Below are 25696 nucleotides of genomic sequence, written 5' to 3'. Positions count from 1 at the left end.
TTAGGTTATGATCTAAATTGATCAAAGGTTTTAGAGCTATTTATCAAAAAGTTTTAGAGGCAACATTAGAATTAAGGCTCTTACAAGAAAGAGGAAGGCTCATCAGTTTATTCTCACTACTGCTTATTCTTCAAGGGTGGTCATCTTCTTTGTGTGGTTCAAATAGTGAGAGCAGATGATGAAATGTGGGACGTTTTTCAGGCAACTGCATGAAACAGAGAAACCAAAAAGATCAGTTTGCTGCTTATACGTGAGGGATATTATGTGCCATAGAAGGAGCTGTTTTATATTCTGACAATTTTGCTGTGAAAGAGTTCCATATGAAAATATGAAGCTGCTCACAGGGTTGCTTCAGACCACTGGTCCATCTAGTCCAACATGATCTGCTCTGACAGGCACTGGTTCTTCACAGAGAAAAGTCTTTCCCAATCCTAGCACCATCAAATCCCTTAATTGTAGGTGCTAAGGAACAAATCTAGACATTTTGCCTGCAACACGTGTGTGCTCTAGTTACAGCCCTCAGAAGTACAATTACTGTACACAGTGACTAATATAGGCATTGTATTTTATAGTTTATGAGTATGAGTGTGGTGTGAAGATCTTTAACCAGCAAAGATTCAGGTTTAAATATCAGAGATTTCAGTAAAGCTGGAATACCTCAGTTCAGAGCCATTATTGTGTTGCAATGTATTTATGAAATACCTCCACTTGAGGCTTCTCTTCCAGAACAGAAGGGGGCTGCCCTGTACAGATATTTCGTAGCTTGCATGTGGAGTTTCTCCTTCCATTGAAATGAATGAACAAGGGAGTTAGTTCTGTATGTATGTTAAAATCCCTACATCCCTAACAAGAGAGGCTGAACCTCAGCCTGACAGAGCAGAGGCTTTGCATGCAGAGAGGTCCCAGGTTCAAAAGCTGGTACTGCCAGTTAAAAGGTCTCAGACAGCAGATGGTAGGAAAGGCTTTTCTCTCCCAGAGACCATAAAGAGCCACTGCCTATCATGGTAGACAATACTGAGCTACATGGACCATGTCTGACTCAGTATAACGTAGCTTCATGCGCTCTTTGTATGTTCACCTGAAAGAATTTGCTGTGTCAGAGCAATGGGTCATTTTTAGGCTTACATTAACTAGAACACACACCTCATGCCAGCAGCTGTACATTATCTGGTAAATGGCCTCAGAAGCCAACTGTGGACGATAAAGTCGATAACCATGGGTAATCTTCTCGATCACTTGCATATTATCACACCGCTCATAGGGTTGCTTCCCCAAAGAGAACACCTCCCACATTAAAATTCCTGTAGATACACCCACACAAGTGGTGAAAGACAAGACGTTAAATAACTGTGTAAGCATTCCAGTGCAATGAAGTTGTGCCAATCCTTTAAAACACACACACACCAAGAATGAAAGATATTTTAGAATGATCTATATTAGATTTTTCTCTGGGCAAGGGAACATATTACAAGAGCTCACTGCTTTAAAGCATATCTGACAAGTTTACTGTGTTGATTTGCCTGTTTCTCACAATTGTTTCTTTCCCCACAAAAAACCTGCTTAAGAAAAATGTATTAATTCTGCTCAGGTTATTGATGCATTTTGGCAACATCGAGTCGCTCCCCTGGCTGTCTATGAAAATTTTCCCCAGTGAGGGTAGCTTCACAGCAGTGGGTGTAGCTATTTTCATTAAAAAAACAGGGTGAAAGGAAACCGTTAAATAAACCGTCTCCCACAGGTAATAATGTGCAGTTCTGCCATCAGGCACACTGATACCCACAAAGGACCTGTGACAGGCTCTGCATGGCTGGCAGAATACAAACCAGCAGCTGAAACAAAATCATGCAGGCTGCTTTTCTCTCTGCTGGGAGGAACAGTTGCTTTCTACAAGCATCTTAAAGAAATAAAATGGCTACATCCTTTAGAATTCCTGTATTTTTAAAGTGTTCATCACAGTACAGAGCAATGAATGGATAGTTTTTAATTCACACTGTTATTTAAGTAAGGGGGTCAACATAAGCTTTACCAGTGCGAAAGAGCTATTTATTTAGGAAACAATTGCAAATAAGAGTAATAGGGACAAAGGAAATGCCAGTCTGTTGTTAAAAATAAAATTCAGAAATGTATTAGTCCATGCTATATAGACCTGTCCTCCTCTCTAAATTCTGATCCTCGGTCCGCATCAATTCATGCCCTTTTGTATCACTTCCTCTGTGGGGAGCAGAGATGCATGTTCTGCAGCAAATATATTCTGCATAAAAATCCCAGCAACTAACAGCCCTTTGGTGTAACAAGAGCCTTATGCTAACTGTGGAGTACCTCCAGGACACAGCCCAGAGGTGGCATTTCTTCTGCACCTCTTGAAACATGGGTGGCCATGAACAACAATTCTGCTATAGGAGAAATTTCAACACAATTCATCAAGACACAATTCATCAAGAATGTCTCCTGCATAAGATTGATCTTTTAAAATGAAGATGGTTTCAGTGCATTTCCCAGTAAATTGTCTGCTCTGTCTGTACCCAACGAGCCTTTATGTCTGACCATTTGCTGTACCTTCTCAGACGTACGTCATTAGTGTTATTTTTATTGCTTTACCCTGCATTTTTCTAATCACTATCTTACATGCATATTCACTTACATACTCACCAAAGGCCCACACATCAGACTTGCTGCTGAACTTGGTATAATGAAAAACCTCCGGTGCAGACCACTTTACTGGAAACTTAGTTCCTAAGGAGCTGACATACTGGTCATCCAGCACGTATCTACGAGGCAAGAATCAGTTTTGAAACTATTCCACTAACTATTCTCAGGTTTGCCTAGACAGGTAACTTTAATATCTAACTACTGTACATTAAATGGGAATTTTGAAGTATGTCTAGAGGAAGCTGGGTTTCACATAGAATTTACTTGCTTCCTAGGACTTGGTAGGAAGTCTAAAGGTGGGGTGGAGACTCTTCACAAGATGTGCTAAGCTGCTTTACATAATATTATAGTCTTAATAGGGAGCAGTTGTTCCTTTGTTAAATGCCATGCACCCAGTTAATGATGACTGTAGTGCATAGACCAACCCAGAGCTCGAGAGAAAGTAAGTTACTCTACAGGACACAGAGAATACACGGCTGATCTTGGGTCTCAGTCCAAAGGAAGCCAGTTCAAGTGCAACCAAGCCAGCACTGGCTCTTGTCTCCATTATAATTGCTTTCTGCCTATTGTAACCTTTTTTTAAAAAAAATCAGTTTTCTCAGTACCAATTCCATCAGTAGCCCAACATGAGTTATTGTCTATATGCCCCAATGGCCAGGATCAGGGTGAAACTGAAGGTAGTATTCAGAGCTTTTTCAGTATTTAAAGACTGGCTACATGTTTTTAAAAGATTTCCACTGAGGCTTACCGTGCCATTCCAAAGTCAGATACCTTCACTGTTAGATCACTATCAACCAAGCAATTTCTAGCAGCCTTGTAGGTGGGTGGAAGGAGAGACACAAGAAACAGAATTAATTTCAAAAGACATGCATCAGAGATAGGTTATTTTCCACTATTTGTATTCATGACAAATCAGTAGTGAAATCTGTGTGCTTAAAAAGCAGAATGATGCGTCTAGGTTTTAAGCACACAGATTTCATTGATGGGAAGAAATCCAGGCCACACTTAAGCACGCTTAAAACCACTGATTCTCAAGTATATCTACCTGTGCGTGGGATGCATAAGCGCATCTAACTGTGTAGCAAGTATGTTAATCTCTTGCCTTGAAAATCCCAGCAGAGGTCACCATAAGTCAGCTATGACTTGATGGCACTTTCTTCCACCACCAATGCCTTTTGTTGTTCTTTGTAGAAATGGATTTATTTTATACTACCTTCTCTCCTGAAAGGCTAACAAACATAGATCCTTCCATTAGCTACTTCTTGATTGGGCATAGCCTGACCAAAACTCAGACGACAAAACTGTTCAGAAACTGAGACAGTCGATCATATTATGTTGAAGATCTCAGAGATGAGACAGACATGCTGCTGCAAGTTCTCTGAATGGAGTTCCTGGTTTCCCTCCCACCCCACTCTAAATATCAGATACACAATAACCAATAAAGATAGGGACCATGGTGCTGGAGGTGTAGTTAAGCCTTATGTTCCATTTTCTCCAATCTGAAATGGCTCCAGGGAGCAATTTGTTCCGTTGGGAAAACAGATACAGAAACGGGCAATTATATGCTTACAAATATCACTCTTTTGGCTCACTTCAGGTTGGGAAATTGTGTGTGCAAGCCTTAACCCTCTGCCCCCTTCATATCATGGTCCTAATCTGAATCAGTCCTAATCATGGTCTTAATCTGTGTTTTATATTTTAAGAAAAGGATCACCACCTCAGATATTAGAACACCTGTCTTGAGTGCTCTCACAAAGACACTTTGCCCACCGGCAGATAGGCCAGCTGTGAGCTGCAATGACCACTTTTCACAATAAAGAATCTGTCTCCAGTCCTACTTACCAAATCTCGGTGAATGAACTGATGCTTCTCAAGGAAAGCCATGGCTTCACAAACATGGCAACACATCTCCACAAGCTGAAAAGGATGTAGTTCTTTTCCATGGCTTTTCAGATAGCTAAGTAAGCAGCCATTAGCCATGTATTCAGCCACTAGGTAGATAGGATATGTCTTTGTGCATACACCATACAGTTTAACAAGTTTGGGATGATTTAGCTTCCTAAAATAAAATAGCAGCTGGTTTGGTTTTTTTAAAAAAATACTCATACATGTAATTATTGCATTTTCAGAAGCTTGTGGAACTACATAATAACACAGTTGTTTTCAACAAACAATACTAATTAATTACATAGATCAAAAGAAAAGTCAGATAGACTTTTTAGACAATGCTTAAAGTAGCTTCTGCTTCAATGCACTTAAAACTCACATTGGGTCCAATGTTCAGTCACATTTACTAATGCTTCTCCTCCACTTTCTCTTCCACAGGAAATCAATCAGATATTACAAACTTCATGACAGAGCCTGTTTTTGTTGTGCTAATAAAATGCTGCCTATGCTGATAATGCAAACCAAACCTGTCTATGTTACATGTAACAGCAATTATTGCATCACTATGGATATTAGCAGCCATCTTAACACTGACTCTCTAATAGTCTGTCTAGATTTTTTAAAAAGTTTTTATTTAATTATGCACATTAATAGTTGCAATACTGAGAGAAAGTCATTGAACACTGATAACTAAGAAATCTTCTGTTACATATTAATAATAATTTACATGCCCTTGTAACCATGAATTTTCTTACAAATGAGTATTTCAACTTGGATTTCCATTAAAGGTTGATATACTAAATGATAACAAATCTTAACCTTATTATAGAGGATTTATATCATAAACAGAGATGATTGAACTACTTTGATAATGATTAGATTATTAATAAAAATACTGTTTAAGGAAGATATTTTCAATATATATAATAATGATTAAATAAGTATTATTATGAAGTCAAACCTTTTACCCATTACAGATATTAATAGAGGAACTAACAACGATAATATATACTCATTATTGTAACCCTTATAAACCTTGCTAAATTAACCCCCTTTCCCCTCCCCTCTCCCTCTGTCCCCTCTTTACTAAATAGTGCTATTTAAACTGGATTAATTAAGTTGCTTAATAACAGTTCTCTATAACCCAAGAGTAACCCCCTATAGACTATTTGGCCAACTACTACCAACTTGGAGAACTGTAAATAACTGGAGGCCCCTGTCTGTGAGCTCCATTCCCTCCCCACCATGCCTCTAATCTGATATTACATATATGCATTTTACAGTCATAACATTTTACAGAATATTTTAGTTTGCTATCAACTTGGATTTTAACATTTCAGTCTGTTTTTTCTTTCTTGTTAAATGTGTCTTGCTTGGGTCTTGTTTTCCTTAAAGGGTGATAACGCACTGAGCATTTTTCTTTTCTGTGATGTGCTATCTCTGATTGAAAAAGTCTCAATGCCAAGATCTTGCATTAATGTCTTTCCAGCTTCCTGATCTAAAACTTGGTAGATTGTATCTTATATTTTGACATGAAGATTTGTATAATTAGTCCATTTATATTTTATTTGGGCTTTTCTCAATGCTTCTGTTGTAGATCTGAGTTCTTTAATATTGTGGATGGCAAGTCTGTAAGTATTTGAATATTTGTCCCTTTGTAGGGGATTGATCCTTTATTTCTTGCTATTTCTAGTATTTTGCTCCTTGTCTTCCAGTCTGGGATTGTGGCTAATATATCTCTTGGTTTATTATACTTTGGATTATTTTGTGACCCCAGGCGAAAAGCCTTGGTGATTATAGGAGTTGCTCCCTTTTCAAGTTGTAAATGCTGTGACAGCCATGTTTCTAAAAAGGAGGGTAGATCTGCATTATCAGATATCTTCTCATCAAAATTTCTGAATTTAAGGTTAGATTGTTGTGTCTGGATTTCCAATTGTAATAGTCTTTCTTGTAGCTGTTTATTTTCTTGTTGTAAAATGGCTATTTCAGATCACAGTGAATTGCTTAATATAAGAGCACGATTAGCCTTTTGTGCTACTTTGTCTATAGCCGATTTTATTTCAGCAAGCTGTTCCTCAAAGGGTTGAAGAATAGTTGAGACTTTATTCACAATTTTTTGCTCCAATTCAGCAAGCATTCTGGCTAGTATTGGGTCTGCTGAGCAGATAAATTGGGTAGTTTATTCTTACCCTTGCAGTTTTCAGCAACCATTCTGGATGTTGCACTTCTCTGTTGCTTGCTGCAAGGCTGGGAAGAATTCCTGAAGCTTTTTTGAAGTGTTTGCCTTCATTTTTTCCTTCTCAAGGTTTTGTTTGCTCACACTTCTTTCTTTATTCACTTTTAAGTTCTGTTATGACGTTTTATTTTGAGGCTTTAGGGTGGGGAGGATGGAGCTAACTTTCCAAGCTTCTTTCTCCCTTGGAGCTGAAGCCACGCCCCTAGTCTGTCTAGATTTGTTCAAAAGTTCAAATAATGTCCTTGACCTCCAAATCAACTTAAAATTAAGTGTTTGGGGAAAGAACCTGAGAGCCATACATTGCTTCTCCCTGCCTTTGTAGTGTCACTTGGTCAAAATTGTTGCTTACATCAGGGCCAGTGCCAGAGTTTCTGGCGCTGGAGGCCAGGGGCAGCTTCAGGGCTGTTGCCGCCCCCACGCGCGCACCCGGACTGCGTGATGACATCACTGCACACAGCTGCAGGACAGGCATGGCAGGCAGCTGGGACGGTGCGTGGGTGCCCTCCCAGCCCTCCCGCTCAGTTGCCCTGTGCCACCCTGGCCGCCTGCCACGCCTGTCCTGCAGCTGTGTGCAGGCAGCGGCGGCAGCATGGGGCAACTGAGAGGGAGGGCTGGGAGGCTGCCCGCTAAGACTGCCCAATGCTGCCGCCACCAGAACGCGCTCCCGGCCAGGTGCAGCAGCTGCGGGCCAGGTGCAGCAGGCAGCTGGGGCAGCATGCGGGCGGCTTCCCAGCCCTCCTGTTCAGCTGCCAGCGCTGCCACTGCCAGCTCTGTGATGCACCCCCCCCCGCCCCCAGTGCCCACTCGGGCGCCTCAGCACTCGAGGAGGCTGCTGGACCCGCCTCCATGGACGCGCCGGCCCTGGCTTACATCATAGTTTCAGCTTCTTCTATAAATTCATCTTCAGACATTGATCCTTCCTTGATCATTTTAACAGCAATGTCATATTTTTCTTTCCATTTCCCCTTCTGTACCACTCCAAATTGACCACTCCCAATTTCTTTCAGTAAGACAATATCCTCACGTTTTAGCTCCCAGGGTCCTAATGAGATAGACAAAATTGAGAGGAAGGTTACTAGAAATAATTCCTTGTCAAACACAAAACGTTTGAAAAGCAAAAAACCCAAAACTTTCATACCATTTCCCAACATTGCTGTGGATGGAACTTTGTTTGTTTTTGTCGACACTGCATGGCGAAGCCTTGTCACCACACCTAGAAGGCAAGTTCCAATACTTTGTTACAGGCACTTAGTTCAGCAGGGCTTCATAGACCCACATCTGGATTTGTGCACTATAGTTTGGCCCTGAGATTATGAGATGTCTCTAAATTAGGGTTGCCAGGTCTTTCGCTCTGGTGAGAGATCTCTTGCCAGCAACCTTCATTGCCCATCACCTTTCCAAGGGGTGTCAGGAGAACTTTTAAAAAACATGCCAGCATTGTGCATTATGGTTTGATCATAGAGTTTCTGATGATACCTAGAGTGATGTCAAATAGAACAAAACCCTAACTAAAAAAAAATCCTAAATTACCATGGGGGGGTAATGCTATGGGGCTTCTCAAAGTTGCCATAACTAATGTCCTCAGTGTGTCTTAATCCAGCACTGAACATGACTTTTCAGGGTTCACCATTACAGATATAATGGGTTTCTCATTTGCCCCAGAAAAATTATCAAAAACTAATTCTTGGTTAAAGAATTATTAAGATAATTTTTAAACAAAGAAATGTAACATGGATTTCTCTAAGTTTAAATGAGTATGATTCAGTGGCCCTCATAATCATGCTACCACTGCCTCGCCTACCAGTAAGAGAACTTGATGTTTTTGAAAATCCAGAGCACGTTATCAGGAAATGCCCATAAGGTTGCAGTTAGGATTGCCAGATGGCTTCCCCCCCACAAAACAGACAGGGGCTCCAACACTCACCAAACTGGTCTTCTTCCCTACTCCAGTGTGATGACATCACTTCCACTAGTGATGTCATAGCTGGCACACAAGGAGCTGGGTGAGCTGGCCGGCTGGCTAGCCGCTTCCCCAGTGTGCATAAGGCCAGGCAGGCTCAAAGCAGGGAGAAGAAAGTGGAGGCTGTGCAGGAGCCTGGGTGGGCCTCCTGGCCACTCTCCCAGGACTGCTTCAAGCAGGGGACAGGGGGAGGAGGCAGAGGTAGTGCAGGAAGGCCTGCTGGCACTGCTGCCAGCTCTTGCATGCCAGCAGCCAGCTGCTCCTCCACCTTGCACAAAAGTATCAGACATTTATATCCCTGGTATTTTAACAGCATTTCCCTCAGACAGTCCAATAAAAAAAATTGGACTGTCTGGGGGCACCGTCCCTTTCTGTGCAGTCCACAGAAAGGCTCTGCATGCACAGGACATAATGGCTTACATTGTAATGGTATAAAACTGGAACGATGTATTATTATTTATATAAATAAGCATACAGGGGAAAGACTTATCTACTGAATCCAATATATTCAATAACTGGAAGTTGTAACAAATCAGACGGTATTTGTTTAGGAGCAAAAAGACAATGGATTTCATTGGGAAAACAGCAGACTTGAATTATTAAAGTTTGTTGAACAAGAATCCTCATTGTACCAGCTGGTCTTTGTAAGCATTTGAAACAGCTGAGAAACTATGGTCTTTGCAAGTATTTGTTCATTCTAGCATTACAGTAGAGAACCAAAAAAAATCAGAGTAAATAAATCTTGATCAACATTTCCCCTCTAACCCAGCTTGGAATAATAAAACAGAAACTGTGTAATATTTTGTAGCGTTCCATATGCATTATAACAGGAAACAATACTGCCAGTGCTGAAATGAGAGCCTTAGCAGCCAACAGCCGCCTATGAGTTTGTGGTGAGGTAAGGCTTGAAATGATTTCCTGCTCACAGCCCTGATTGCTCACACACAGAACTGCGACTACCACAGTTAAGAGAAGGTCTGCAAACACCAGGTGAATCACTAGCTACTCCATCAAATTACCTGCTGAGTTGTGTTGATGATAGTGAATAAGTTTGGAAATGGAACTGAAACAGTGATTCTCAGCCAGGTAAAACTGGTTTGTGTTGTTTAAATGGACATGATAATGTTTCACGGTTCCTTTTCTTTCTCTGAAAAATATTGCAAGCAATGTTACATTTCAGAGGATCCTCATGAATTTAAGAAAATAGAGGAGAAACTGCCAGCACTATGCTTTAATATTGGGAGGACATCCTAAAGCAGCAATATTCAGTGCCAATCACCTTAAGACAATTTCATCTGTCTGTTCCCTTATTCCCAGTCTACAAAGACAAACAACCTTCGCAACTTTCTTGAAGACACGTGTGGGAAAATAACACTGAAATTGGTCTTCAATATAGGGAGCTTTTGTCTGCCCCATTTGCAAACAGGTATAATTAGGGACTAAAAAATTCTATAGTTCAGTTCATGTCTGATGAGAGGACAATCATACAGTAGATAATGTCACAATAAAGCAAATGCCGGAAGTATTATATGTACTCACTCACCTACTGGCCATGCAGAGCACTGATACCGTGTACTTCCCCACATGACTGGAATTCCGAACCATGAAAGCACCTTCTTTCCCCTTTTAATAAAAAGTAGACAGATACCGAAGGAAAGCCTTTCCAGTAAGTCTAAGTATTGACACTACATCACATTCGTAAAATGCAGGGCCTCTTTTATTCCACCAAGCTACACGCATTCTAAGCACAGCTTCTTGGCATTCAACACTAAATGGAGCAAATCGTACCCAAGAGGACAGAGAGCATATTCTCAGTGCTGGATTTCTCTGCACATCATTACTGGCAGCCAACCCAGTCTGAGAACTGAACTCACTGAAAAGCACACAGCTTCTTGCCTCTCTCCAACTACATCCCCAGACTGGAGGAATCCCATTTGCTGTTCTGGTGACAGGTTCCATCTACACTGAGGAACCCATCTTGAAGCTGTCTACTTGCAGGGACTACACAGAAATTTATTGTATCATTGGATAACTCAATCTACAAAGCAGCGAAGCCTTTGCTAATTTTAAAATGAATGCTGACTGATAAGTATTTTTAAATTGTTATCTTTTCTACTATAGCGATTTATAATTCCAAGAAGCAAGATGTCTCACTATCTAAAGCAAGCTGGTTTGGTTTGGAAATAAATTGCAAGTGCAGAAACCTGTCATAAGTATGGGAATGTTTAAACACTACCTTCCGCTGCAGCAGTTGTTCTGCCTGGCCCCTTGAGATATTACCAGCATACCAACTGTAATGAAAGTATTATTATATTACATATTACATTCATTACACAGCTATTTAGGAAGAACATTATCCGAATTACATTATGTTAAGGAATCTATTCATGGGATTAATATCCCATGAGACAGTTTAAAATTTTGAAACTTGCTTTAAAATATAATACTATGTATCTGATAAGTAACTGCTTATGTTTGAAAATGGCATGTGTTTTCAATGACAGCATATTTAAATGAAAGCATGAAACTTAAAATACAGTTAATAAAATCATCTGAAGCATAATTCTCAATCAACACAACAGCAATAGAGGATTTATTTAATGAAAACATTGCATATACAAAATGCAATCATAATAGTACTTATTATTTGTGTAGCACTTCTCATACATTATCCTAAAAATCCTGAATGGCATTATGACCCCATACATTGCAGGTAACCTGAGAAATGATGGTTTGCTGAAGGCTAACCACAACGATCACATCCTGAGATCTGAAACTGGGACTTTCAGCTCACAAGTCACAGCTACGCTGCATCAAATATGATGTGAACCTTACCAAGATGAGTACCACAGTATCCTGGACCCCTACAATGGGTTAGGAATCCATACACTGGGTAATTTTCAGTTATGTCATTCATTTTTTAGAGCTATCAAAAATCCCAAGCAGTACTCTCAAATAAATAATTCATTTTCTTTCCAAAACAACAAGAAACATTTCAGTCTATAGAAATTGTACAATCATTTGCCTGGGAAGAAATATATGAAGCGACATTATTTCCGCACATGGTGGATGGTTTATTTCTCCAAACGTGTCTGTTTTTTCATTGCAAGTGCTAAATAGGAGGATGTTATACAATGGAAGATTTAAAAAAAAAAGATTGAAACATGAACAGTGGAAATTCCTCCTGCTGTTTAGGAAAGATGACATTGCAGTGTCCAAGTCTGAAATCTAATACATGCCTCTTTGGGAATCTATGGGCCAATCAAAATTCAATTCTCTGCTATGTCTGCTCTATCCTTTTCTCTTAGTGATACTCTGAGAATTCAAATACAGCAATAATGGTTGGTGATTAAGTCCCAAGAATCAGTTACACCAAATGTTCTCACTCGTATCTATCAATGCTTTCCTCTTCTTCAGATGACACATCATCAATTTCTGTGATACCTCTGAAAGAAAAAAGCTATTATGAGTTCTAATGAGTATCCTCAACCAATTGGTTTAATTTCTTAGGCTTGGATCCTATGAACAAGTTCCATTGTCCACTAGATAGTCTCCACAGCAAAGCATTTCTGTTTGGCAAGGGCTCATTCAGAATCAATGATCTGGCACAAATGGAAATGCTCACACAAGAAGAAATTTACTCTGCAGCAAAGGATATATAGCATGCTCAGAACACATTCATAGGATCCAGGCCTTAGTCGTTATCCTTACAACACTGATGAAAAATCTGCAGCTTGAGCTGCAGTATCCCTCTTTGGTCCCATGTATTTTCTACTAAGATAATGAACATTTTAACCCATTCAGTTTTCAGATTATACCATGTCTGTATAAGGGTTGCCAGGCCCAACCTGGAAACCAGTGGGAGACTGGGTGGGGTGGGGACATCAGCGGGGGGGGGGGGGCAACTGTTAGCAACAGTTTTCCTGTAAGTGACATCACGCCATCTCCAACACCACTTTTTAAAAAACAATTCTTTCTCCTGCTGGCCCCTAGATTTCAGATTTTCAGAAGGCAGTTTGAGACTGATGTAGTCTTCTATGGGTCATATTTGGAAAAATCACCATAAAGTACAATACAGCAAACTTCTCTCCACCCGGAGCTTGAATATCTTGATATGGGAGATATGCAGACTTCCCATACAAAATAGTGAGCTGATTGTGCCTGTGTGGGAATAAAGCTGTGCTATATGAGGTCCCTCTAAATACAGGTATTGTATTTCTGGTGGATTGGATCAAGCCCTCCAATATGTTACAAAGACAAACTTTGATAACTATTAAAGATTTGCTTCCAGAAATATGTCATTAGGCTGCTATTAAAAGTTTGAAGAACAGTTTCATGGTTTAGTCTGTCTTTTAGCCCCATCTCATGGAAGCAATATAATGGCTTTCTCTTCAATTTTACCTTTGCTGAATTCTAATAGACCAAAACAGATAGGTATTAATTTACCCTAGTTCATCACTTGTCTGAGCTATCTCCTTCAAACAGGCACGAGGAGCAAAGCCTTCATTTCTGCAAATGAAAAGTAATAAATTAATTTGTACACCCTAATTAAAAAAAAAACTCAGAACACTAGGAAAAGAGAAGATGAAAGATAAAATAAAACAAGGAATATTCTTTAACAATTTTTTAAAAATTTTCTTTAGACTTTAGCCCCATCAAAACAATCCAAAATTCTTCATTAGGCTGTCAATTCATCAAGAAAAGTTAGTTAATATGGCTTGAAAATTATCTCTCAGAAATAAACGAATGGTTCAAAACTTACCCTTCCAAATCCCGCACTTGCCACCAGTCAGGATCATCATCCTTCAGAACGTAATATTTGTTATCTCTGACAAGAGGAATGTCAGAGTTTCCTTGTGGTTCATAATTATAAACAGCCAGGGCTTCTTTCAGAAATGATTTGTCAGCTGCTAGAACCACAGCCTCTTGATACTGATCAGGGATACACGGAAGTGCAGCAAACATTAGAGAAAAACATTCTTGCAATTGCCGGCATCATTACAATCAGTGGCAAATATGTTTATAGCACACAGCAAATGTTCAGACCCTTGGCTTGCATCCAATGACTGTTTTCTGCCATTGGAAAAATGTTCAGGCAGAGGAGGGGAAGTGACTTCTGCTGATTGTCCCATCCCACTACAGATCCTGCCCCCCGCCCCATGCTGTACCCAGCATTATTCCTGGGGGGTTGCTGAATTGCAAAGGCAGCATTGTGGAAGTTTACTTCCTGTGCATTGTGAGCTGTAGAAATTCCCCCATTCCTTGAATCCTGTGTGGAATGCAGTTGTTCTTCAGCAGCTGAATCAATATGAAAAGGATTCCCCAATTAGGCCAGGATGCATAAACGAAGGCTGGAATTTGTGGCCACAGGCAGTTCATAGTGAGTAAATCTAGTTTTAGGATCTAAAAATGGGAAGGATAAAATCTCTACTTATTGACAGCTAAAAGTAGGGATGAAGAGAATTATCATGGTCATGGTGTCTCTGAGAAACATTCTGGTTCCATATAACTCTTGCAGTCCTTCCTGCCCAAACACTTTTGCTTTCAGTAAGTAGGGATTTTATCCTCCCATTTTCACATCCTAAAACCAGGCACTGCACCTAGTATAGGAATGGTCCAGGAGGAATTCATTGGCCTGTTACAGAAGACCATGTGACCAATTAGATCAAAATAGATCACATACTTCGTTCTCCAGACCGTTGTATGGGATAAGAGAGCAGGAGAGGGCAGCCTAGATCTCCTTTGGCATCACTCTATGGCCCTGATCCAGAGCAGGAATAAAATGCATTTGAAGACAGAACACACAGGTAATATATGGTGACAGTATTCACAGGGTGGAAAGCCAAAAAACGCCAACTGCATGTATTAGGAGGACAGTCTCCCTTTATGTGCAGCTTGAGCACCAAAACTATAATGACTGAAAACAGCTATAGCAATGCTGACAACTCAAGTCAGCAAAGATAAAATATTCACATCCAGGGGCCATTTCGTAGAAAAAGAGCTGGAGGAACTCATTAGCAGAACTTATTAGCATATGCCACGCCCCTTGCAATCACCGGAAATGTGTCATTAGCATAACTGATTTGCATATGCCACACACCCCTGACATCACCTATCCTGGCTGCTTTGGACCCAATCCTGGCCATTCAGGGCCGAAATTGGGCCCAAAATGGCAAAAAGGGGCTGAAAATGGCCGAAAAGGGGCCCCAAATGGTCAGGATTGGGCTGCTGCTGAACAGGAGAGTGATTCACCACCTGTCAGAGGCCCAATCCAGGATGAAACGGGCCCAAAATGGCCAAGAGTCAGGTAGGCGGGGCTACCTGACATGTGACCTCTTTGGGGAACTGCATTCCTGTGCATTCCCCCTCGAAATGAGCCCTGTTCACATCTAAATGGAGTCCTCATTCAAAGATCCAGTTTCTTAAATTAGAGTGGTGTGATCACACACTCTAGTTTTTAAGAACAGTTTTTGAAATAATAGCAACAGTTCATCCTTAAACTCTTTAACCCAAATGATTGTATATTCAGAAGACACACGCAGCTACTTGCAACCTCATCTGCAGTTATGCACAAACCTATTTTGAATACAGACTATGTGTTATCACAGCACTACCATCCCAAATTAAAATAGTGTCCTTGTTCACTTGTTCACAAAGCCATAAGTCTATTTTATGTGTTTATGTGGCAGGGCTGCTGAAAGGTCTAGAGAAAAATGTGAAGTAATAATAATAATATTCGATTTATATACCACCCTTCAGGATGACTTAACACCCACTCAGAGCGGTTTACAAAGTATGTTATTATTATCTCCACAACAAAACACCCTGTGAGGTGCGTGGGGCTGAGAGAGCTCTTAGAAGCTGTGACTGACCCAAGGTCACCCAGTGGCTTCAAGTGAAGGAGTGGGGAATCAAACCCGGTTCTCCAGATTAGAGTCCCACTGCTCTTAACCAAACTGGCTAACGTGCTATTACAACTTTGTTAAAGAGACAGAGCATTGTTTCTTCTAGGCAGTTCTGAGCCCTTGTCCCTGATCTCCAGGATCCAGATGTGCACAGCCCTTTATCTTGTGCTGGGCTTTCTTTGATGAATCAACCTTAAGCAAAGCTTCAGCTGTCTGGATGTGCCCAATATATTGGGAGCCAAAGACAAAGCTACCCTTGTCAATTCAAGGCAGGAATTCTAGAGTATTAAAGTCACACCCTCTGCTTGGGCCATTCACAGTTCACTGCATGTCTCTATGGAAATGAACTCCATCCATCAGAGACAACAGTGTGACTGTTTACATAATGAAAGCATACGGTTTTCATAATGCTGTTTATCACGCATGAAAGAATATTGAGTCAATGGCCTCTCTTTTTGCCAGGCAGTAATTTTCATTTTTAATAGAATATCTGGCCCTGAGAACAATCTAAATTCATTTGCTGAAAGGTGTAACTCACCTGTTTTCCTGGCACAGGAGGGAGTGGTTTGACTGCAGTGTTTGCAGCAAGTAGGCTGGAATCTAAATCAAGAGTAACAGAAAAAGGATACTGCATTAAATGGATTTTAACCTGCAAGTGGCTGTTAGGCAACCAGATGAGATAGCTCTGGTGGTTATGGTAGGAGCACATGAGTGTGAAAGGTGAACTCATCAGACTATAGTGAACACCACTATGGACAACCCACTTTGAGGGATCCAGTGCTCTTTAGCAACTCACCCCCCAACTGCACTACTTTACTTGCTAACTATGGGTGTATAGTTACCATTTGTCTTTAATATTTTTCTTCACCATGCACTGATCATGATGGAAAAAAGAATTGACTACAGTGTGAGGAAAGTGTTCTGGCTCACCATTTGTGGATTCATGACCCACAAGTTCACTCATTTGCAGTCCATGGTCCAACCACGTGATGTAGCTAGTCCTGAGCACAGGACACCTCCATGTCTTCCTTGGTCTGTTTTTAAATTCAAGGGATTTTAAATATATTTTAAAAATCTATATATATAAAGACAAGTGTCCTGGCTGACTCATCAACGCTCAGCCCAAATCCCTGGGCCTAGAAAGATGAAATTTGGGAAGAACATTCCTTTCATGATGTAAACACTCACTAAGAAGGGATTTTAAGAAATATGCCCCCTTAGGGGGTAAAAGGGGTAAAATGTGTTTTTCCAAAGGGATACAGCTTCCCTGTGTGGCTGGCAGGCTGCTGCCTGCTTGTGCCGCCATCTACTGCCAGCTTGGCCACTCTTCCTGATTGGGCCAGCCTTTCAAGGTCATTTGCATATGCAGGCTGATTCAGGCTCATAACATTCCACACCTCATTCCTCCACCCCCAGAGACAGTTGGAACACAGAGGTCATTTGCATATGCAGTCTGATTGCTCCTCATCCCCCACATTTTAAACAGTATGCAGTTGCTACTGGGAGTGATTGAATGTGTCCTGAGGTAAAATGCAACTCCCAGTCTTCCCCTAAAAGTTCACTAGGGTTGCCAGTCTCCCTGTGGGGGCCTGACTTTCCTGTGTGGCTGGCAGGCTCCTGCCTGCTTGCACCCCCCCCTCTGATTGGTCAGTTGTGGAACTCTTGTGTTCTGAGGTAAAAATCAGGTAAAGGAAAATGCAGACAGTTGAAGAAAGACGGCACAAGACTCCTGAATAAGGATAACATGCTTTGCTTTATTCAAACACCTTTGTGAAGCTTGGGTACCATGCTATTATACTACAAAACCAACTAAAGAAAAAAGTTATATAACCATAAGTATTATAACTGGATTTAAAGTAGTTAAATAGTGAAGCATGGGTATCAAGCTAGTCTTAAATAGTTTAAACAGCATTTCTATCTAATATATTGTGATTTAAAGTAGTGGTACTCACTTTGCAGCTTGTGGACAGCCATAGTTGCAATTACAACAATCAAAAGAGTCACATTTATTAACCTGCCTGGCATGTGGCCTACTCCTCAGGAAGGATTGCAGCTTATCCATTCCTTTGATGGCAGCTGGTTCAAGGTGGGAATCAACTGCCACCACAAGCCCCACTCGGCGAACCCCTTGCCCTCATTCCTGAAATATGGGGCAGGCAGCACATTGGGTGTTCAGATGAAACCACAAGTGGCATGTTATAAAAAGACACATCTGGCTTCCAAGCCACCATCACTGCTTTAAAGAGTAAAAAAAGAGTTCCTTCCTCTCATACTTGTTGCATAAATTAACTAACAGCCAAACAGTCATGTGTTGTTGTGTCAAGAACAGAGCCCCAAAGCAGTATTTGTATCTCCATTGTTTGCTTTAGTAAATATATAGTCACTCCAATGTCTATATAAAAATAGCAACCCTGTAAAAGACTAAGTCACAGTGCTCTCTCTCTCTCTCTCACACACACACACACACACACACATACACAAACGCACACATGTGCAGAACTTCTGTCACATAAACAGAAAATTCGCATGTCACTTCAATAAGAGGATTGAGGACTAAAGGATTTGAATACAAAGTAAGAGCTTTTGCTGATGACATAATGGTGATAGTGGAAGATCCAATAGAGTGCATGCCAAAATTGATGAAGAAAATGAAGGATTTTGGAGACGTAGTGGGTTTTGTAATTAATAAGGTGAAGTCCAAAATATTGTGCAAAAATATGACTAAACAACAACAAAAGGAGTTGATGGATAAGGTGGAATGTGAAGTAGTGAACAAGGTTAAGTATCTGGGAGTGGAAGTGACAGTGAAGAATATTGACTTATATGAGAATAACTATGACAAGTTATGGCAACAAATAGATAAAGATATGATTAGATGGAATAAAATGAACTTGTCATGGTTAGGTCGTATTGCAGTAATTAAGATGAATGTTCTTCCAAGAATAATGTTTCTACTACAGACAATACCTATTGTTAAAGACAGTAAACAATTTGAGAAGTGGCAGAGAACGATGTTAAACTTTGTTTGGGCTGGAAAGAAACCCAGAGTTAAAATGAAAGTACTCTACGATGCGAAAGATAGAGGAGGACTACAATTACCAAATTTTAAATTATACCATGAAGCGATATGTCTGGACTGGATAAAGGAATGGATGACATTGAAGAATTTGAAGTTGTTAGCACTGGAAGGATATAATAAACTCTTTGGATGGCATGCATATCTATGGTATGACAAAGTAAAATCAGATTCTATGTTTTTACATCACTATGTAAGAAGAAGCTTGTTTGCTGTATGGACTAAATATAAGAAATATATAGATGAGACTATACCAATGTGGATTATCCCTGAGGAAGTAGTAAATCCAAGAACAGAATATGCAGGGGAAGACTGGTTGACATATAAAGAAATTCTTGAGATACAACAGAATAACTATATGCTTAAAGGTAATGAAGAATTGCCATTCCAATATGGATGGTTTCAATATATGCAGATAAAAGACCTATATGAGAAAGACAAAAGGAAAAATGGTTTTAGACTACAAAACTCTGAGATTGAGAATTGTTTGCTTCAGCGGGGGAAGAAAATAATTTCTAAAATATATAAGATATTACTGAAATGGTTTACAGAAGAGGAAGTGGTTAAAGTTCAGATAGTCAAATGGGCAATAAACTGTAATAAGGAAATTTCAATGGAAGCTTGGGAAAAGGTATGGAAAAATGTAGTTAAGATTTCAGCATGCACCACTGTGCGTGAAAATGTATACAAAATGTTGTATAGATGGTATTTAACACCGAAGAAGTTGGCCAATGGTAATAGCCAGATGTCTGATAAATGTTGGAAATGTAAACAGCATGAAGGTTCATTCTATCATATGTGATGGACTTATGATAAGGCTAAGCAGTTCTGGGGGGATATAGTTAAAGTTATGTCAGATATTTTACAAAGGAATATAAATAAAACCCCAGAATTGCTGTTATTATGTATGAACCTAGAAGATTTTGATAAAATGGACAGAGTTATGGTGTTTTATATGATTACGGCGGCCAGAATGTGTTATGCACAGATGTGGAAGACTCAGGAGATACCATCTATGGAAGACTGGATTTTGAAAGTCTTGAATATCACAGAAATGGACAAATTAACAAGGAAATTGAAAGAACAAGAAGAATTGGACTATATATTAAGCTGGGAAAAATTTAAGAAATATGTGGAGAAAAAGTGGGACATGAAGGGGAAATTGTGGTCTTTGGAGAAGTAGGGGAGATAGAAACTTACTTAAGGTTAAAAGGGGTATATTTTACTGTATTTTATTGGATTAGTATAGTATATTTACAGGGGAGTATAATTATGAGTAATAAGGTTATAGGGAGTATATGTGAAATATAGATAATATAGTTAATTGGTATGTGAGGAATAGTATGTTACATATATATGTAGTTTCTTTTTTAGTTAGTATATGTACCTATTATTACCTATATAATTTTTATATTTTTAACTAAGATAAGCAATATAGTTAGTGTAGATTGTTAAGATAATTAAAGAGATTTGATAGGTATAATATAGATATATATATTACATTATTACATTATTATTTTAGACTTTAAGAATTTATAGGATATACTTTTTAGATTAAGTTGGGTATGGAAAACTGCTGGGAATCACCAGAAAAGGAGGGGGGGAAGGATGGGGAAAATGTAATGGGGTGAAAAATGATAATGATCTCTATGTGTATGTTTGTAAACCCATCCAATAAAAATTCTTTTTAAAAAAAGAAAAAAGAAAATTTGCATGTCAGAGAAAAGCTGAGTCAAGTCAGAAAATGTTCCTCAGACTGTTTCCAATGTGGAGGGAATTTTTTGCAAGTCTGAAATGATTCCTGACCCAAGTTTCCCACCACAGTGAGAACCAGACCTTACGAGCTAACTGAGCTTATGTAACTTTTACTGAGTAAAAAGGAGAGCTATGAGATGCGTGCTTGGACCTTTTGTTCCCAATGTATTGTGCCTTTATGCCAATACTAATATTTTTTCATATTGTTGTATTTTTTCTGTGTCATACTGAACCCAGTGTATTATAGATGGCAAAAATCACTATAGCTAATAATAAACTGGCTGGATAATGAATGCAGCAAAACCAAGCAACCCAGAGACAAGGCAGTGGTCTCTGCTCACTGGGATTCCTCAAAATTCCTTTAAAATTTATCAAAAGGGAAAAAACTGACCTGATAAGAACTAAATATTCTCCAGGAGAGACAGAATACTGAAAGAAGTTTCCTGTCAGATAAAATGGGGGAAGAGGAGGAGAAATCAGTCATCTCCAGCCCCTGACAGCTTATACATTTATGGACGGAGAATGCTGGCTGAGTAGGATTTCCAAATGTCTCCCCTCTTGTAATTTTTTGTGGCCCCCCATCTTTCTGATTTAATATCTGTACATTACTTGCTTCAAAATCATGTTTAGGATTGCACTCTACTTGGAACTAACCCCCATTGAGATCAGTAACTAATGATTCAAGGTGAAACTGCACATTACAAAGCAATCACAAGGAGACAGGGAGGATGGGTGGGTAATTCTTCCTCTATACCTGCAATTCTCCAATGAAAATGCCTCCCCACATTGGTTTACCTGCTTTTCAAACCAGGGAGAAAAAAAAAAAATAACAAAAGGACCTCTCTGCTCCTAGCAGACGCATGTGTGCCAATGTAACATGCAGTTTTGTCGTGGCTCCCCAGTATATATGGTAAGCATTGAAGGGAGAAGATCAATATATAAATAATATGATGTGAACTTCTAAATAAAATCAAACATAACACCACAAAAATTGTGTGTGTTATTAACAACATTAAACTGTTGTTGATTATTGACTTATTTCCAAGGTTGCATTCAGGATTCTTGGAAAAAACCTCCTTTGCTTTTTGTGACATGAACAAACCCGATTTGCTGCCATGTTCATGTGCTCCATCCCGCTACCTCTTCATGTGCAGAGAGCAACTGGAAGCTTAGCTTCCTGGTCTGGGAGGCCTCAGTCAAATTGTCATGATGTCTGAATGCAGGCACCTGGACCACTGGGAGTTTTCTTCCACAGTATAAATTGGGATCCTGAAGCAGAATAAACTGTGTATTGTGGAAAGGGTATAAAAATGGTCAAGTTTACACTACATGAACTTTCAAAAAAAGAAAAGAACACATTACATGTCTCCCATATTGTGCATCCAGGTGCTGATTTGCAAGTCTGATTGCAGCACATGAACTTCCCATTGGAAAAGAATCCTTTGTGGTACTTGTTTAGCAAATCTGGGTTGCCTTTAATCTCTAGAAAAAGGAACAGAAAGAAAAAATACTGCAATAAAACAATAATCCTACAGAGCAACACAAACCCAGATTTAGGGTAAATTCACATGGCCAGTGTGTCATGCTGCAAATATGGACTGAGAGGATCACTGCAGTGAAAGCTTCACCACAAAATATGAACAGATTTAGCCACTAATCGAGAGCTTTTTAGCCACTCTATGATTCTGACACAAATGGGATTTCCAATTCGTTTCAATTGACAGCCCAGCTCTGTGTGCTCACACTCCTTTGCACACAGAAAGTTGGCCCCACCACTGAAATCACTGGATCAGTCCTTGCATCAGGGGAAACTCTGTCTACCCGTATATCCCTCCTCCATTCTCAAGAAATACAGGTAGAGGAGCTGGACATGTAGAACAGATGCACAACTCAACTGCAACATATACCAGTTTGCCTCTACATGTGATTTTACAGTTCAGATCATTATTCCATATATAACACAAAGTTAATTTCTGTCTTCAAAATGGCTGAGCTCCTAGGAAGACTACTAGGAAGTATGGGTAGGCTGAAATCAGAAAGTCTTTCCTCACAACAATATATTATTTTATTAAATTGTTTAGTACTAGAATGCATTATCATCATTTTGCTAGTTCAACCAAGTTTTATTATAGTATTTGTAATGGCAATAATCTATGTTGAGATTTTTTTTTGCCAAACAAAATATAACATGTGATACCTTTATGCAATGCTTCTAGCCAATGTCTCCGTCTCTCTTCATTTGCAGTGTAGATGTACAAGAGGCCACCTTTGTATACAACCTAAGCATAGAAGAAAACTAGCCTGCAGTCATCAGTTGCAAATATATATATGTCTCATCTGAGGTGTGGACAGGGCTCCAGGTATGGAAATTCCTGGAGATTTGGGGGTGGAGCCTAGGGAGGTAGGCTGAAGTAGGGAGGGCCCTCCGTGGGGTATAATGCCATGAAGTCCACCCTACAAAGCTGCTGTTTAGTCTATGGGAACTGATTTCTGCAGTCTGAAGATCAGCTGTAATTCCATTAGATCTCCAGGCCCTATCTGGAGGTTGGCAACTCTTGATGTAGATGATACAAACTGTAGCTTAAGCTATTGCCACACAAATAGCTATAAATTAAGTATATCATGTCATATTTATAAAGATGGAATAGAGAAGAGACACAAAAACATAAAAAGATAAATAATTCAATGTACATTGACATGTTTGAGCATGTATAGAGCTCTGAACTCATATTGAGGGCTCAGCTACAGGGTATGGTGTTGTCTGAGTTTACTTGAACAGGTTTTTTTTCCTCTTCCAGGTTTAGCCTCTGGAATAGTTTTATAAAGGAGACTGTAGCATGAGGGGCTGTGGCTCAGTGGAAGTCTCTCTGATTTACATGCAGAAGGCCCCATTTCAATCCTTGGCATCTCTGGTTAAAAAGGACCAGGCAGCAGGTGATGCCAGTCTTGGTAAACAATACCAACCTTACGGATTGATGGGCTGGTTTAGTATAAGGCAGCTTCATGTGCTTGTGAGGAAAAGGGGGAAACTTTAACCTTTGTTTTCCTACAGCCATTTGTTTACTAGAGAACGCTACCATCAAGGTACTTTTACTCTTGCTAGAGAAACTTAAAGATATCCATATTTTTCTGCAACTGGAACAAAAGCAGCCAAGGGGTGGGTTTTTCCAGTGAGATAATGGCTGAAGAGAAAATGTTTAAAGTCCCCCCCTCCCCCACCAAAAAAACACATTCTCTTCCTTGATAAAACAATCCTGGAGGTTACATTTGCAAAAGAAAAAAAATCCTAGATGGAAATAAACACAAAAGAAATCCGTAATCCCTTGAGTTGGGGGATTACAGCTGAATCCCAGATTCCATTTCTTAGCCAATTGCCTCCTGTCAGTCACTATTCTCGTTCTTCCCACATCCTCTCTTGTCCTTAGCTGCAGTCCATTGCAATGAAGGCATGGGCTCAACGTGGTCAAATAACCATTTGAGAACAATGGCAGTGATGTTACTTATGAAATTATTTGATCTAAGAGCCATCAAAGGATCTTTTTCTGTGCAGCACTATTTCCAAATATAAAGTATATTCAAAGACCAAAAAAAAGTAATGGAACAATGGTGAAAGTAAGAGAGAAGAGACTGTACAGTGTACAGTGGATGGACTCTGGAACTAGGGCGGGGTAGTGCGTGGCAAGGCAAGGACAGCCAGTCAGCTTCTCTCCCACAAATGGCCACAGCCAAACTTCATCTTAATTCCTGAGAACTGAACCTGATAACCTTCTGTCATGACCTCCACACACTGTTCCAGACCACCCTAGACTCAAAGGAAGAATAAAGCACCTTAAAGATAAAAATGGTTCGATCCCAGCATAAACTTGCATGGACTAAAGCCCACCTGTTCAGATGCAATACTGTAGTCCTCCACAGGCAGATTTGATAGAGAAAGTTATTTGGGGAAAAATAAATAGCGGGGTTAAAGGGCCACAAAATGCAGGGAAAAACAATGCATGATATTGTTATGTAAAATTCAAGAATATTTCAGAGATCATTCACAAAAGTAAGAACAGTTTCCAAAATGTTATACCCTAGCAAATGAAGTCTTTCATGTTCTTCTGCAGAACCATAAGTCATTCTATGCCAATCAAATAGCAGGTAACATCTAGGAACCCAAATTCTTTTATTATACATTCTTTTATTAGGTATTACCTGAAAGGGATACTGCCTCTCCAGAAGGGTTGGTTCTTCAGGATTCACAGTCTCAACACATCGAATTTTCTTAATGTCAATTGAACCTTTTCTGTTTCCTTTTTTCTAAGAATATAAAGTGAAGCATAGAGTAAGCTGCCAATACTCACAAAAACACACTTTTTATAATTGAAACTCCATTTGAGTTTCAAAAGAGACCCAAGAAAGCCCCCTAAAAGTAGAAATTGCTTTCTCACGTCTTTGTCATACTCATAGTATGAAAGGCTTGTTTTTGTCAGAACAAACAGTCGTTCTTTATAATTATTTGGGGATATCTTTTTCTTCTGCTGAGACTTCTTTACCAGCAGCTCTTCTAGAATGGATGTGTTCTCCATGGTTTCCATTTTTGCTATCCCTAAAATAATTAGCAGATGTTGCTTGTTAGAACCCCTGATGGTAGAAGATAAAAAGGAGGCCATTTATAATCCATGTATAACACATCTTCAGTTTTGTGTCCTAAATGTAAAACCTTATTTTATAATTTTTAAAAAAGAAATAAAAATAAAAATGTTAGCATCTTAACCTGAAAGTCACATCTTTTAAAATTTTATCACTCATTCCAATTGATGTTTATTTTTAAGTAAGCATGCTTAAGAGTGCAACCTGTGAAAAAATAATGGTGAGATAGAATATCTCTAAGCAAATACAACAAGCAAAATCACTGTTTGTCACCTAGGGTTTGTAGTCCGTAAGAATGCTCCTGGGCTTAATCCATATATAACTGGAAATTTCTACTGTCTTGTTCTAAGATCATGATGAATCATTTTGCACATAGAAATAATGAAACTGAATAGAACATACTACAATTCTTACAAAATAATCATTACAATATTTATAATATTTTTTCAAAGAAAAGCAACTTACTGGAATTATTCTACTTTCCACAGAGACATTCTTCATTGTAGGTTTAAGAGGAAGTATCCTTCTTGTGTTACTGTCTTTTACATATTGAGCAAATATGGAACGTCTATCAGAAATTATTTGCATGCTGTTTA

General features: G+C 39.5%; 1 protein-coding gene across 1 annotated transcript; it reads right to left on the bottom strand.

The window, feature by feature from the left end:
• On the bottom strand, positions 1 to 25664 carry BMX (BMX non-receptor tyrosine kinase). The gene is made up of 19 exons (XM_054973192.1): positions 25566 to 25664; positions 24899 to 25056; positions 24663 to 24767; positions 22666 to 22747; positions 21831 to 21950; positions 16176 to 16237; positions 13495 to 13664; positions 13179 to 13241; positions 12119 to 12178; positions 10969 to 11023; positions 10276 to 10355; positions 9752 to 9879; positions 7911 to 7985; positions 7643 to 7814; positions 4492 to 4708; positions 3398 to 3462; positions 2650 to 2768; positions 1144 to 1301; positions 1 to 205 (listed from the first exon to the last, which is right to left on the bottom strand). Exons 2-19 carry the CDS (start codon positions 25043 to 25045, stop codon positions 131 to 133), a joined length of 1953 nt encoding a protein of 650 aa, XP_054829167.1. The 5' UTR covers positions 25046 to 25056; positions 25566 to 25664; the 3' UTR covers positions 1 to 130.
• Between the last annotated feature and the right edge of the window lie 32 nt (positions 25665 to 25696).

The sequence above is a fragment of the Eublepharis macularius genome, chromosome 3 (genome assembly GCF_028583425.1).
Source record: "Eublepharis macularius isolate TG4126 chromosome 3, MPM_Emac_v1.0, whole genome shotgun sequence".
Taxonomy (NCBI): Eukaryota; Metazoa; Chordata; class Lepidosauria; order Squamata; family Eublepharidae; genus Eublepharis; species Eublepharis macularius.
Note: the sequence above shows the minus strand (reverse complement) of the source record. Positions and strands in the feature narration are given on the sequence as shown.

What these genes read in the sequence shown, in the direction of transcription:
- BMX (XM_054973192.1), bottom strand. Translation starts at nt 25,045, where the DNA reads ATGGAAACCATGGAGAACACATCCATTCTAGAAGAGCTGCTGGTAAAG. An exon ending in ACTATGAGTATGACAAAGAC is followed by an intron (nt 24,768 to 24,898) that starts GTGAGAAAGCAA and finishes TTATATTCTTAG; the next exon opens with AAAAAAGGAAACAGAAAAGG. An exon ending in GAAGAAGCTGAAACTATGAT is followed by an intron (nt 4,709 to 7,642) that starts GTAAGCCAGGGC and finishes ATTTTATTTTAG; the next exon opens with GAAGCTAAATCATCCCAAAC.